This window comes from Thamnophis sirtalis, unplaced genomic scaffold, assembly GCF_051295495.1.
Source record: "Thamnophis sirtalis isolate CommonGarterSnake01/CBP01778 unplaced genomic scaffold, rThaSir2_p1.2 scaffold_13, whole genome shotgun sequence".
Taxonomy (NCBI): domain Eukaryota; kingdom Metazoa; phylum Chordata; class Lepidosauria; order Squamata; family Natricidae; genus Thamnophis; species Thamnophis sirtalis.
In genome coordinates, this window is record NW_028261393.1 from 19,425,853 (window position 1) to 19,441,448 (window position 15,596).

General features: G+C 44.7%; 2 protein-coding genes across 3 annotated transcripts in view; one reads left to right on the forward strand and one right to left on the reverse strand.

Moving 5' to 3' along the window:
• AUNIP (aurora kinase A and ninein interacting protein) lies at window positions 1-11,385 on the forward strand. Its single transcript, XM_014054541.2, has 4 exons — window positions 1-69; window positions 1,912-2,037; window positions 5,947-6,073; window positions 10,308-11,385. The coding sequence occupies exons 2-4, from the start codon at window positions 1,951-1,953 to the stop codon at window positions 11,216-11,218; spliced, it is 1,125 nt and encodes a 374-aa protein (XP_013910016.2). The 5' UTR covers window positions 1-69; window positions 1,912-1,950; the 3' UTR covers window positions 11,219-11,385.
• Window positions 11,385-15,596, reverse strand: part of MTFR1L (mitochondrial fission regulator 1 like) — a 20,358-nt gene continuing 16,146 nt past the window's right edge. The window contains exons 8-9 of one of the 2 annotated variants that reach the window (XM_087728196.1): window positions 13,489-13,573; window positions 11,385-13,057 (exon numbers count right to left, since the gene is read on the reverse strand). In XM_087728196.1, coding sequence (XP_087584322.1) covers window positions 13,031-13,057; window positions 13,489-13,573 — 112 coding nt within the window. In that variant the 3' untranslated portion in view covers window positions 11,385-13,030. Of the gene's footprint in view, window positions 13,574-15,596 lie in introns of both variants that reach the window. The other variant, XM_087728197.1, reaches the window with a different exon arrangement.

Here is a 15,596-nt window from a genome sequence, read left to right on the forward strand (position 1 = left end):
CTTCGTAGAATTCCAGGAACTGGAGAGCTTGGCGCCTGTTTCGGCCGCGCCTGGAGGAAGAGGAGGCTGGTAAGAGGCAGCTATGCCCGCAAGCCCTTCGTTTCCCGCAGAGGGCTCCTAATAAGGGTTGCAAGGGAATTACTCCTAGGAGTACGCATGAAAGTGAAGCGCCTTTGCATGGGTCACTGGGTGTGTGCCGACCCCGTGGAATTGAGATTTGCTGCCTTGAGAAGTCCCAAAGGTGCTTTTTTTCAGGAGGCAACTGGACTTTTCTTGTTTTTTTTTCCCTTTGAAGACGTTTCGCTTCTCATCCAAGAAGCTTCTTCAGCTCTGAAAGGACAGTGGGGAATAGGAGGATTTATATTCCTTGTAGATAGCTGGTCATTTGCATCCTTTTAGAGGGTCCTTGAAGCCCTTGGAGGCTTATCTGTGTCCTCAGGGTCACCTGAGTGGTGCTACTGGTTCCTGTAGTCTGCAATTTTTCCCCTCTGGAAATCCGTTCCTACTCCCACACCATTCCAAGGGTGTTCATCCCAAATTGTATAGCTCAAAGTCTGTAGAGATTCTCAGTCATCCAGGTCATGGTCAAAGGTGCTTTTTTCATGAAACAACTGGACTTCCTTGTTTTTTCTTTTGAAGACGTTTCACTTCTCATCCAAGAAGCTTCTTCGGGCTCTGACAGGATAGTGGGGAGCTGTCAGAACTGAAGAAGCTTCTTGGATGAGAAGCGAAACATCTTCAAAAGAAAAAAACAAGAAAGTCCTGAAAAAAGCACCTTTGGGACAACCATGACCTGGATGACTGAGAATCTCTACAGACTTCTGTTTTGAGAAGGTTCCCCACCCAACCATGCAGGTCCCTTTGGATGGGGAGGCGCATCCATAGCACCTTAGGAGGGCAATTCCGGGAGAAGTTTGGGACTTGTGCAGCCTGCCTCTCCTTTCCTGATGTGGGGTGAATGTGTAATAAACATGTCCAAGCAGGCTTCCTTGGGGCTGCTGTCCAAAGTTGAGCATTGTTGGGCCTGGTTAATGTTTGGGTAGGAGACCAACAGGAGATTCCGGGGCTGTGCAGTATTTTGGGAGTTGAAAAATGAAGAAGGTGGGACGTGCTATATTGCTGCCAGGAAAACTAGTACTGACCATGTCAGTATTGTTGTTTGGAATGGAGCTGAACACAAGGGAGTCTTTAGAATAGAACAGAGCTGGAAGGGACTTTGGAGATCTTCTAATCCAGCTGCCTGCTCAAGCAGGAGAACCTATACCAGCTCAATAAATTGTGTATACATTGATGCCATTTTTTAAAAAAAGGTTTAGTCTGTAAAATGTTTCAAAAACTAAAGACAACGTGGCATAAATGAGGGGGATAAATAAATCAGCCCACTTTGTGAAATAAGTGGGAAACAGAATTAACACACAGCCTTGACCTTTTAGTTGTTTGGATGCCTGGAGTTTCTTGCCATGAGCCTTTCTATCCTATTTTAAGAAGAAATTACAATTGGAGTATGGCTGGCTGGGGAATTCTAGGAATTGGAGTCCACACCCCTTAAAGTTGTCAAGGTTGAGAAACTGGCTCACCTTCAGTTTTACGATTTTTAATTGGTGTGTGTGACATTGCAGTCAGTCTTGATTACTTTATGATTGGGTATATGTGGAAACGGGTGAGTTAATTTGGTGGCCATGTGATTTGGTAACCAAGTTGTGGAAAGGGAACCTTAATCCGGGTGCACTCAAAGGCTTACGAGGAAGTTGCAATTACAAATTGGTTTAGCATTCTTGGGCAGTTCTGCATTACAAGCGTTAGTCACTTGGGATCCTTCCATTTTGCACGCTGGTTTTTGTTCACAACGTCCTTCCAAGCGTTGATACGTTTTGAGGAGTTCCCTGATTTGCGTCTTCTCTTTGTTCTCAGGCGAAAGGATACGGTTTCATGTAGTCCCGAAGGCAGAAAATGAAGAGGAAAGGCAGAAGCGCTATTAGGAAACAGCAGGACTCCTGTGATGTGTGGCTGGATCCTTCAGCACTCAAAAGACGCAAGGTGATGGTAATTTATTTAATATCCCATCTTTATTATTTTTTATAAATAATTCAAGGTGGTGAATAGAGACAATATTTCTCCCTCTTCCTGTTTTCCCCATAATAACTCTGTGAGGTGCATTGGACTCGTGCCAAAGGCAACTGGCCTGCTTTCATCTCTAAGGCAGGACTAGAAGGTTCTCAATCTCTGGGTGATTGGCCCCAAATCACCCAGCTGGCTTTTATGCCTAAGGCAGAACTAGAACTCACAGCCTCCTGGTTTTTGGCCTGGTGGTTTAACCACTAGGCCCATGATGGCGAACCTATGGCACGTGTGTCACAGGTTGCGAAGTAACCATCCTCTGCTACCAAATGCGATGTACCCGTGGTTCGTCCATGAGGCCAATGTGGAGAAAAGACACGGACATGATCTTTCTCGGGATGGAGCGACCCAGAATGGAGTCTGGTAGCCCCTTTTATTGAGATAGGACAAAGGCAGGAGGAGCAATAGCATGTGATTAAAGACAGCCTGTAAAACTACAATTGCTAATCTACTGCTCAGGGAAGTTCTGTCTATATATGGTCAATTCCTGGGCGTCATTGGGTAAGGCACGTCTAGAGTGAACTATCAGGATGTTATGTTATGCACTATCAGGATATCAGGATGTTATGGAGTACTATCAGGATGTTATGTTCTTTAGGAGTTTGTTTTCTCCTGTGGTTCAGCATGGCTGCGCATGCCCTGTTATGCACTGGGCCATGGGTGACCGGCACACCTACACAAGGAGTTATGTGACAACAACAGGTGGCACTCAGAGCCCTCTGTGGGCATGCAAGCCTTCGCCCCAGCTTGGCTCCGCCGCGCATGTGTACACGCCTCCCACCAGCCAGCTGGTTTTCCGGTCTCTGCTGCGCATGTGCGGGGGGGGCACATGAAGGAGACGTATGCGCTGGGAGGGGAGCACACACGGGTTTGGGTGTGCATTGCATTATGGGCGTGCATGTGCGTACGTGCACTTTCGGCACTCTGCCGAAAAGGTTAGCCATTTCTACGTGAGACCAAACTGGCTCTAACATACTAAGTTAGTTTATTTCATTCAGTGTTAAAGCTGAATAGCAAAATAACCCGAGAGATTTCATTGGGCAGGTAATTTGAAACTTGTCATCTTTCCAGGCCTTCAGACAGTGGAGCTCTTTGGGGCCTGGTTCATACAACAAGCTAAGCCATCATGGCTTACTCGTTTTGGGTTTAATATAATGAGCGAATTTGCCTGCTTGGAGTTTGCATATAGTGATTTATATTTAGCATAAATCGGAAGCCAGACCAATGTGATTTTGTCGATGATGGTTAAGCTAATCATGATTTAGGGACGTACAAGCTTAATCAGTACCTACCCTGAAATATTGTATCAAACAGAAAGTCTGAGGAGATGAACAGCTTGGCAAGCACCTAGGACTGTGATGGGGAACCTATGGCAGGTGTGGCTGAAATGGCACACGGAGTTATGTCTCCTGGCACATGCGGCATTGCCCGTTCTTTTTCTGGGTTTCTGGCGCGCACGCACACACACGTGGCAAACAGCTGGCCTTTCTGCGTGCAGCAGGGTCAGAAACCAGAAGAACTAGTCTCCCATTTTTTGGCATGAGCATGCGTACCTGTCAGCTGATCGGTGCGCATGCGTGCACGACAGTAACTGGAAGATTTGTTGGCCAGCGCGTATGCGTCCGCCCAAAACCGGAAATTCATTTCCCAGCCTGCGCATGCCCTCTGGGTAGCTCCTTTTCCTCGTTATGGCAGCAAGTCTGTGCGCGCGAAGTGCTCCCTTTTCCCTGTGCGCACTTGCTCCCTTTTGGGCATTAAGACGACTTGTGGATTCTGTACCAAAAAGGTTCGCCATCATTGGCCTAGGAAGTTCATAAGTCGCTCTAGATCAGAAATATTGTTAATCTTACCTTAGTTTGATGATTTTTTTTTGAGAATGACCTTTTAGAACCTCTGGAAAGATGTGTTAAAGTCACCTATAACAATAGTATATGGTGCCATACAGGTAGTCCCTCGACTTATGATGGGTTGCTTAGCAACCATTTGGAATTATGATGGGCCTACCTGGGGGATTCTTACGACCAGGGGTGGGTTCCTGCCAGTTCTAACCTCTTCTATAGGAGGTTCCACAAATCTACAGTGCCGTTTAGAACCGGTTCCAGCTCCCTCCCCCCGCCCATCCACACATCATCAAGATGAAGAGCGAGAGGAGGAATTCTGGAAGTTGAAGTCCACAAGTCTTAAAGCTGTCAAGTTTGAACACTCCTGGTTTTTTTTTTTTCTAAAGAGTTAGGGGTGCAAGGGTCTTGTAACCTGACAGCTTTAAGACTTGCACACTGCAATGCCAGAGTTCCTGAGTCAACATGACTGGAGGAGGAATTCTGGGAGTTGAAGTCCACAAGCCACTCCCACCCGATCACATGGCCAGCAAGCTACTCCCACCCAGTCACATGGCCAGCAAGCCACTCCCACAAAGCAGGCCACACCTACAGAAGAGGTTCTAAAAATTTTTGAAACCCACCACTGCTTATGACCCAGATTTGAAGTTATGATGGTGTGTGTCTTGGGGGGGGGGAGAGAGAGAGAGAGAGGCTGTGGTCACATGACTCCACTTCAAGTATTCATTGGCTGGGCTGCACTTATAGCTCTTGGCAGCATTCCATGGTCATGTGACTACGAATTATCGCAGTTTTGCTGAAAACTGGCAAAGCCATGCTCATAGCAAACCACTAGTTTGCTTAACAACCGTGGTGGTTTGTTTAACAAATGCTGCAAAAACAAGGTGGTGAAATTAGACCAGTCATGTGACTGACTTTGCTTTACGGCCATCATATGACCATCATCGTGGTGAGCAGGCTCCATTACGATCCTCACCCGAGGATTACATGTAGTGGAAAAAACCTCAAGTTATTTTAATGACTGGTCACACATTTGCAAAAACATGGTGGGAGGAAGGTTCCTTTGGCTTATCATGTTGTGCAAATGCAAGTTAGTCATATTGTGATGGCCGTTTTTCAAAAAGAAGATAAGATTGCCAGGAAGGTTTTCTGTCAATAGAGGAAACCACACAACGACAGGGGTGTCAAACGGGCGGCCTGTGGGCCGAATGCGTCACGCACAGGCCACGCCTACCCCAGCTGTGCAAAAGGGGGAAAACGTGATAAGGCAACGTGACGCGGCACATTTGACACCCTTTAACTATGACTATTTGTTGCAGTTTCTGGTTGCAAATTGGTTTTATGTACTGTATTTTTCGTAGTATAAGACACATTTTCTCCTCAAAAAAGAGGCTGAAAATCTGGGTGCATCTTCTACTCTGAATACAGCATTTTTGGCTTCCCGAAACCCCGCCCTCTTCACCAAAATGGCCAAGCATAGCCTTTAAGAGGCTTATAGAGTGCTCCTGATGGCTGGGAAGGGCAAAAATGAGCGAAAAACGGGCTGTTTTTTGCTCGATTTTGCCCCTCTCAGCCCCCAGGAGCACTCTATAAGCCTCTTAAAGGCTATGCATGCCCTTTCTTTCTGACAAAAAACGGGCCCGTTTTCACAAAAAATGGGCCGCTTTTGGGAGGCCTGCGGAGTGCAAAAACCTTTTGTTAAATTTTGCCTCTTCAAAATCTTGGTGCGTCTTATACTCCAGTGCATCTTATACTCCGAAAAATACAGTAAGTAAATCATTATTCATTTAGGGTAGAGGTCTTGAAACTTGGCCACTTTAAGACTTGTGGACTTTAATTCCCAGAATTCTAGGAGTTGAAGTTCTCAAGCCTTAAAGTGGCCAAATTTAGGGACCCCTGATTTAGGGTTTGGGATTAACTAGTATATGTAATAAGCTAAAAGAAATGCATGAGGATAGTTTCTCTTAATTCTGTCTTTTGTTCCTTCTAGGATGTTGCCGCTAAGCCAGTCTTCACTCTCCTGGGCCAGGACTCCCGTCCTGCGGCAGTAATTGGATTTCCTCGTCCACGCACTAAACAAACCACTATTTCTACTTTCTTCACTGCTCAGAAAGCAGGTACAATCTGTGTGTCCCCCCCTCCCCAAGTGGGACAATTGCAAGGTACTTGTGACATGGGAAGAGAATTGTCTTCACAGAAATAATGACCAGTTTGGCTCATTATTCACACTGTACTATAACATCAACAGACCAAATGGCTCATGTTCTTTGTTCAAGCCACAATAGACAAATCAAGTGTACCATGTTGTGTAAGTGCAGCTTGTAGGTTTGTAGCCATGTTGGGTAAAATGTGGGATCCCCAAACACAGATTTCTCCCTCTGTAATCCTCCAGTAAAAAAATCCACCATTTGCTTAATGTTGTTGGGGGGTGGGGGAAGGAGACTGTACACATATAGCAATAGCCATAGCACTTAGACTTATATACCACTTCATTGATCTTTACAGCCCTTTCTTAAGCAATTTACAGATTCCCCCCCCCCCCCCCGGGCAAACAATCTGGGTCCTCATTTTACCCACCTCGGAAGCATGGAAGGCTGAGTCAACTTTAAGCCGGTCAGAATCAAACTCCTGGCAGTGAGCAGAGTCAGCCTGCAATACTGCATTCTAACCACTGCACCACCAGGGCCAAGGAAAGGAAGGGAGAAATAGCAATTGCACTTAGACTTTCATACCTCGTCACAGTGCTTTACAGCGCTCTCTAAGCGGTTTACAGAGTCAGCCTCTTGCCCCCAACAATCTGGGTCCTCTTTTTACCGACCTCAGAAAGATGGAAGGCTGAGTCAACCTTGAGCCTGGTGGGATTCCAACTGCCAAACTGCTGGCAGCCAGCAATCAGTAGAAGTAGCCTGCAGTACTGCACTCTAACCACTGCGCCACCGCAGCTCTTTTCAAAATATGAAATTGTTCAGAGTTAGGCTTTGGAAGAATGATACTTTAGGCTTAACTGAAATAAATATTTCTCATCTAAGTTTATGCTTGGGTACAAATGTAATGAGGGCTACACACCGATAATCCCAAAGAGGACTGGGAGAACATGGCCAGCCTCTCTTTTCATTGTGAAGTTACAGGATGTGCTAAGCCATCATCTACTCTGTCAGATTCTGGCACAAGGCCACTACGGTTACAGTGAACAGTGGCTTAGCACAATGTAAACTCTCCATTATAATTTGTACTAAATAGGATTTAGTAGATGCTATTTAAGCTGGTAGAAATTCTATTTCTTTACATGCTGCTCCTACATTGTCACAAATGCCCTAATTTGCAGCAGGCAACTTCTGGATTCCTGCTAAGATGAGGCAGAAATGGGAGTGATAGGTCTCTGGGATATGTAGTACTCCCACCCACCCAGGTTCAATCTCCCCATTAATGCAAGGGATGTGTGGGTGTGTGTCTTATTATTTGGGGCCTCTCCCTTGGGGTCTAGGACTGTACTCCTCGCACCCTTTGCTGCCCCTTTTTTGCTCCCAGGGTTCCGCCCCCAGCCATTCACCTCTACCATTTTCCTCCGTTGTTAAGCACCCAGATATTCACGCTGGCCAATGGGACCCAGCCTCTTCAGTCCCAGACCCTTCGTTGGCGGCCATTTGGCGAAATACTGTTCACCCCGGGCTTTTGGGCTCAGGTAACAGTTCACCACCAGCCAATTGGAGGAAGGGAAGGGAGAAAGAGAGAGGGAGGGGGAAAGTGTTCCGTGTGGAGGGTTTGTTTCTCCAGTTGCCTCGAGTTGGAGTTGGAAAATCCTTTGCATCCCCCCCACCCCCACCGAAATACACAATGGCCACAGAAAAGTTAAAATCATGACTTTCTACTTGTCACAATTCTCAGCCTCCTTCTTTTACTTTTATGCCAAAGCTCTTACTATTATAATTATGTTAGTCATATAATCTTAACTACATTGTAAAACTCAGTCATATACCCTAACATAGACAGATTTCCTTTCTTATCTTTTGTTATTCCTGATAGTTGACTTATTAACAGCCCAAAAGGTATGAGGATTGCTCTGGTAGTTTGAGTTAGGTGCCCATTCCTGGAGGGAATGGGGATGGCATTTATAGAAGAAGGAAAAGGACTCCCTTGACAGAAGCTGAATAGGACAACTTGCCATAGCAAACTCGCTGCAGCCAACTCGCCATGGGACGATTTAACAATTCAATAATTTTAAAATAAATATTTTTTTGTCATTCATCTTTTCTTCTGTCCTTTCTTTTGCATCCTTTAATGATTCTATTCCATCTCTTTGATATTAATGTAACTCTTGTCCTGTGGCGAGTTGTCCTATGGCACGTTGGCTGCAACAAGTTGGCGAATTGTCATCGACCCTGCCAGAAATGCCTCTGCAGTACCTTAACCTAGGAAAGCTGCCAGTTTTATGGAGGATGAACTGGCACGAAGGGTTCTTGGTCTGTTCTCCAAGTACCAGGTAGATGAGGATGCAGGTTGTAGCTTTGTTGATACTATTGGCTACATTTCCAGTGGGACTTGGGGCAACGTTTTGGAGTTTAAAAGTGACATTTGAAACAGTTTCCCTGCCAGTGTCTTTGGCAGGAAATTACATTCTCATCCTTAATTCCTGAAAATTTCAACCATATCTATTTACTACCATGTAATAGTTTCCTGAGGGATGCGGTGGCTCAGTGGCTAAGATGTTGAGCTTGTCGATCAGAAAGGTAGGCAGTTCGAATCCCTACACTACAGAGTGAGCACCCATTACTTGTCCCAGCTTCTGCCAACCTAGCAGTGTGAAAGCATGTAAAAATGCAAGTAGAAAAATAGGGACCACCTTTGGTGGGAAGGTAACAGCGTTCTGTGTACCTTCGGCATTTAGTCATGCCGGCCACGTGACCACGGAGACGTCTGGATCTTCGGCTTTGAAATGGAGATGAGCACCGCCCCCCTAGAGTCAGGAATGACTAGCATATATGTGCAAGGGGAACCTTTACTTTTACCTTAATGGTTTCCTATGGCCCTAAACAAAGTGAGAAACTGCATTGCAGGCCTTCACCCACCCAACCTTACCACTCCTCCATCTCCACACTACTAGAGGAATGCCGCAGTCTGCTTTTGAAAAGTGGAGAGAGGTGGGGAGGCTTATGAACTTTCTTGGATATAACCACTGTGAAAATGAAAGCTCTTCAACTACCACATCAGGGTTGCAAAAAGCCCCACCACTAGATGGCAGCAAAAAAGACGACTACATGTAAACCTTTTACTGCCATCTAGTGGTCAGCTTTTTCACCCAATATTTTGGTTGCTACAGTCATTGCACATTTTCAAGGCTAGATAGTAAGTAGTAAGTTAAGTAGTAAGTTCAAATAACATGCACATACATTTGCCAAGCTCTGTATAAGAGGATTTATTATTTGCTATTCCATTGCACTCTTCACTGCAAAGACATACAAAACACACAAATGTCATCCCAAAAACTTTTGTCTCTCCGCTGCGTTAATACTGCTAAAAGGTGTGGAGGATGTGTTAACGACTCCTGTTCCACTATTTCTTCTTCACAACTTCAAAAACTGGGAGGGCGGGGAGGAGGAGGAGGTAATGGAGCAAAGCAGCAACATTTGAAGGGTTTTTTTTTTCCCCCCAAGTCTTTTTTTTTTCTTTAGATAGCAGTTCTTGGTTTGGTTGCTTCTTTCAATGCCACAGAAGAGCAAGAGAGGGAATAATTGAGACCTAGTAAGAAAGACATGTTGATCGTTCAGGCAGAGCACTAGTTACAGCAAGACCAGTTATTTGTATTATTATTTGTTTCACTGGTTAGCCAGTCAGGTTTTTGCAACAACAAACACTCCCCCCACCCCAAAAAACTTTTTCTTTTAAACACAGAGGCTAAGGCACACTTTTTTCCTGAATTAAATGATCTTCCTGGACAGGTTTTAGATCAGGACTCTCCAACCTTGGCAATTTTTAAGACTTGTGGACTTCAAGTCCCAGAATTCCTCAGCCAGTTTCTGGGAGTTGAAGTCCACAAGTCTTAAAAGTTGCCAAGGTTGGAGACCCCTGTTTAGATAGCGAGGACCATCGTAAATCAAACAGGGCGACTGCTCTAAGGGCAGCTCCTTTATCTAGCAGGGAGAACATCCGATCTCTTAAGATTCAGGTAGACTCTTAAGGATGGGAGCATAGGATCCAGAATAGGATTTTGGGATGGACAGCATTTCCCCCCTCCAGTCATGTATCTGGCTCTTGAAGTCAAAGAGCTGTACCTGCTATTTCCCTAGACTGCTAGGCTATATAAAGGCTGTGTATTTGGCCTCTGGCTGAGTCTGATTCCATTGTTTTTGGCAGGGGACAAGACCACAGACCCAAGCAAGCAGTTAACGACCTCCGCATCCAACAACGTTGTCAATCTAAAAGACTCTGAATGGCGTAGGACCACGGCTCCTGTCCTTCAACCATCAAGCCTGCAGGACTGCCAAAGACAGCCTGCAAAGGCAACAGACGTTTCCAGTCTTTTCTTTTGCAGTCCTCTCCCCGCTCGAGCCCAGATCCACACCAGCACCCCTCTTGTTGCTCGGGAGGAAGATGCCGTAACAGAAAGGGGGGCTTTTCTAACTACAGATCTCATTCAGCACTTGGAAGAAAAGGGGCCCCCTCGGCAGCAGTTGGCTGCGGGGTCCCCTCTGAGAGAGAAAAATGATGGCTGGCAAAAAGAAGAGAGCCCCACTTTGTTTTCTCAGAGATGCCCAAGTTTTAAAATAATTCTGAACCAAAGAATGGATGGGGGGAAACGGCGCAGACCCCCTTCATCTTGGGCCGGCCCTACATTTGTGGACGACTCTGAAAATATGGATCCTGAACTGGAAGGAAACCTACCGGAAGCAACATATTTGGATTTCAACCTAACTGGATTCTGTAGAAGGAATATGGATGCCACTAGCTGTGAGAACAGCGCCCCAGCCTCAACTCAGCGGCTGTTCACCCAGGACTCTGAGGGCTACAGAGTGATTTTGCACCGCCTTGGAGGAGAAGGAAGCAAGCCGTCCTTGTCAAAGGAGCCCTGGTGGGGCAAAAGGACCCCTGTAGGAAGCTCCTTCAATGAGAAGAGCTGCTTTAGGGAGGGTTGGGCTGGAGACAGAAGCCCCCCTGGGTCTCTGGGCAGGCACAGCCTTCCTCCTCTGACAGAACGTAGTGAAAAGTCATGTTACGACTTGCTATTCACAGAGGATTCAGAAGGCAATAGAGTCATTAAACACTAACATCGTAATTGCTGTGTGATAGCTTGGTGCCTCCTTACAAAACAAACCTGGCTTAAAGGGCCCTTTTTGTATATTGCCTGTGGCTGTGTGTCGCATACCTAAACCTGTTTTGTTCAACATGCTTTCTTCGGTGTGTGTGAGCTAATAAAAGAAACCGAGGAATGCAATCTTAATCCTGGTGTTCTATCTAGAAAGACGTCCGGCTGCTCTAGAATTGTTCCACGAGATGAGATTCGACTAGCTTTCATTCAGGTAGCTTAAAGGTCGGCTAAGAAGGGCTGAAGCTAGAGCCATCAGCCACAGCACTGCTTAAAAGTTGGTATCGCTGACCAGTCCTTGCTGCTTTAAAATGGAGGGCGGGGGTGGGAAGTGTCTTAAAAAAAAAAAAACAGACCTGCCAAGCTGCACAGCTAGTGAACCTGACCCCCTGCAATTTCAGCAAGATCCAGCAACATGGGTCTACTTCTCTCGTGCCCCTTTAGGCGATGTTTTAAGACTAGAACACCAGTTTGTAAGTTTACAAAGAACTCCCCTCAATGAGTATGAGCAGGACTCACAGTTGTTCTGCCACAATGAGAACCTGATGCTGTCCAGAGGCTTTGGATTTGAATGCCCCTCAGGCTAGTGGCAAGTGCTATTGGGAATGGTAGCCTAAAATGACTGGAAAGTACCAGGTTGTCTACATCTGGCTTTACAGTATCTTTAAAATAACTCAATAGAATATTAATATCAACAGCGAGAAAAGAATGGGTAAAAAGTAGAAACCTGTTTTGTGAGCCATGGGAAAGAGAGTGTTATAAATTCCCTGAGGGTTGAAGTTAGTGATTTAAACCATCGTGGTTCTCCTAGATAACAGTGGCAGCATCACAAACTATCATGCTACAATTGCTGCTGACAAAGGACCAGCCAGTGCTCAAAAGGCTTTTAAAATATACTGCAAAAAACTTTTCCACACTTTTGCCCTTCTACAAATTGCCAGGAGGTTCTGAAAGAATATTTATTAGTGGTAATATTTTTAAACATGCAGACAAGCCCTAGAAAAAGACCTTCCCCTTGCTTTTAAAAAATGCCATGGCCTGATGCTACACTCAGAGTCCAAGGAGTTATTTTGCAAATTCTTGGGGGGAGGGAAATGGAGGGGCAGCTTTGAGGGTTCTTGGGTCACAGATGCTTCACTAGAGAGAGATGTTTGCAGATGCAAATGAAGATGAACTGCAAATATCATTAAAGCAGCTGTGCCACAACCCTATGTGGGGAAAAAATATGCTCTGCCTGGACCAAAACATTGCAAAGCTGATCCTCATAATAGGGTTTTATTCTCCAATGCTAGCACAACAGATGGGATTGGGCTGACCATCCCCACCAGTACTAAAGTATCTGATCAAATTCACAGGTTATTTTGCTGTCCTCCCACTGGAAACTTGACTATGTGCTATTCTTCCACTTGTGTGTTAATTTAACCTGCTCCTCCCCCCCCCCCCCCAGCTTAAAGTAAAGAGTGAGGCAGGCAGGTTGTTGTGTTCTGTCTCAACAAATGAAAAAGAGGGATTTTAGCTTTACAGAGCTGAATTACAAGACGGTAGCAGCCTCAATTCAAAGATACTTTGGAGTGCACACAGGTGTGCTTCTCACAGGTGCCAGCAACTCCAACTCTGATTTAAGGAAGTGTTAACAGCTGGACTCACATCTACGTTCAAATCTGTTACTGTTGCACAGCTTTAGTGTACAGTATGTCATCAGCAACCAGATTTTAAGTTCAATACTTAGATTAGAATGCTTGATTCCATCTTTAGGCAACTATACGTCAGTTGTTCAAAGAATGCTGGTTGTGGAGAGAGGCTGCAGAAAGTAAGAACTTTTCAGAAATCTACATTTACAAAACAAAATCTTGGGATTCAAAACAGTTTTAAGTATTCAGGGGCTACAGGATCTGCAGCAAGACTATAAAATGAATTTCTTTTTTAAATGAAAAGCATCACTGTTGGCCACTGGCAATTCCAACCTTAAAAGAATCCGCATTCACTGCTTCAGTTCAGAATGTGGAAAAGTTTTACCTTTAAAAAAAAAAAAATCGTTTGCCTGTGTGGAAAAACCCCAGCAAAATGTCAGTTTCTCTCACTTAGTGTGTTCCTTTTGCACACAAGCACACAGGAAGCCTAACCCCTAAAGGATATTTAATGTTCAAGGAAGGCAGCCACTGTAGAGAAAAACCTTAAGAAGCATACTAATATAAGAAATGAACATAACTGTCAGTTCTTTTTCATATTTACATCTTCATCTTTCAAAGCAAATTTCCTTCTTAAAACTTCTGCTATAAGAATCGCAGGATCCTCTTCTTTCAGTAAACTTCTGTTCCTAAAAGGAAGATACCAGATGAAGGATGTTACATAAGAGTATGGAAAGATTTTCATAAGCTGCAATTTCTCCTGAATTATTTACCAACGTTCTAAAATATTTATCAACGTTCTAAAATAAGATGGCAGCCTTTTCATCAATTTTATTACCCAAGTGGTTTATTTCCCACCTCCCAAGATCATAGCAAAGATAATGTGATCAACAAAGATTGTATTATAAAGGGCTTAGATCGGTGTTTCTCAATCTTGCCAATTTTAAGACTTCAAATCCCAGAATTCTCCATGGCTGTCTGGGGAATTCTGGAAGTCCACAGGTCTTAAAGTTGCCAAGGCAGACAACACTGGCTTAGATTTTTTTTTTTTAAATTTCCTTTGGCTTGTTCTCATTATGAGCCATGGTGGCGCAGTGGTTAGAGTGCAGTACTGCAGGCTACTTCCGCTACCTGCCTGCAATTTGGCAGTTCAAATCTCACCAGGCTCAAGGTTGACTCAGCCTTCCATCCTCCCAAGGTGGGTTAAATGAGGACCTGGATTGTTGGGAGCAAGAGGTTGTGTAAACAGCTTAGAGAGGGCTCTAACGCACTATGAAGCCGTATATAAGTCTAATTGCTATTGCTATTAGCTTTCCCTTCTCAACTTCCTTGACTGCGACAGTCTTTCTTTCATTGTCTAGCAGAGGCTTATCCTCTTCCCATATCATCCCAGGTGAAGCTTGCCTCTTGCTACTTCCTTTGCTTCCAACAATCAGACCCACCATGGAGTGGAACATGAGTGTGCCAAGGGGTTCCTGGGGAGTGGTGGTACTCAGAGCAAGACATCTTAGGGTGCTAATGGCGTAGAGTGATTAGCCAAGTCCTTCCAAAATGGAATATTTATGGTCATTGGCCACAAAAGATGCACTGCTCTAAAACCCAAAACAATACGATGAAAACTCTATGCAATAAGCAACCATGTTGTTCAGGTTACTTGAAGACTTCAATTCCCAGGAAATCAATGTTATTACTAAAAGACTGGCATGGGGCTTTGGAATTAAACATATTTAAATGTGAGCTCACTTATTTATAATGTGTTTTCTCACACCTGTTCCAGGCTCTAGTGTTCATGCAGTTTTCCCCTGATAATGAGGTAATTCTGTTTACTGGTTTAATTAACTTGAGGTAAGAGCAAGAATCCCAATGGATGAGCATATTAAAAGGTGCCAGGAGGATTTAAAATACAATTGATGTTAAGCTCTAATATTATGGAAAAGCATCTTTTAAAGAACTCCAACTCTTCCTTCAGTTTTCTTTTGCTCCATACATAGTCCTTGACTTACAACTATAATGGAGCCCGTTTTCAGCAAAAATGTTGAAAAAATTGGTTACATGATCGTGAGATGCTGTAAATGCAGGACAGTTGCCAAGCCCCTGGAGTGCATGTGACCATGCGCATCAGAACTTTGGAACCGGCTTGTAAGTAACTTTTGGGAACGTACCATGCTTTCCCCGAAAATAAGACAGGGTCTTATTTTCTTTTGACCCCCCCAAATTAGTGCTTGGCCTTATTTTCGGGGAGGTCTTATTATTTTTGAGGTGCAGGAGGGGGTGTGGTCACCTCATGGCTGTTGCTCTGTTGCAATATTTTCAGGGGAGGGCTTATTTTTAGCTCAAAAGCCCGATTGGGCTTATTATCTGGGGAGGTCTTATTCTCGCGAAAAGAGGGTATCATAACTTCAAATGATGCTAACTGACCAATTGTAAATCAGGGACTATACCAGGATTAGATTAAAGGGAACTCATTTTAAACCCAAGAGCTTATGATAGTCAACCAAACGTTCCCTTTAATGTGGTCGGTCCTCCTCTCCTTCCTAATATCATCATCAACAGGAGACACATCCACACTCCTTCGTTAAGTGCTCTGTATTCATCAACTGGTCGTTAAATAATTTGATCTTCACTTAGATCTGGGATGGGGAACCTATGGCAGGCAGAGCCCTCTCTTTGGGCACGCACACCATCACCAGCTGTTCTGGTTTCTGCCACGCA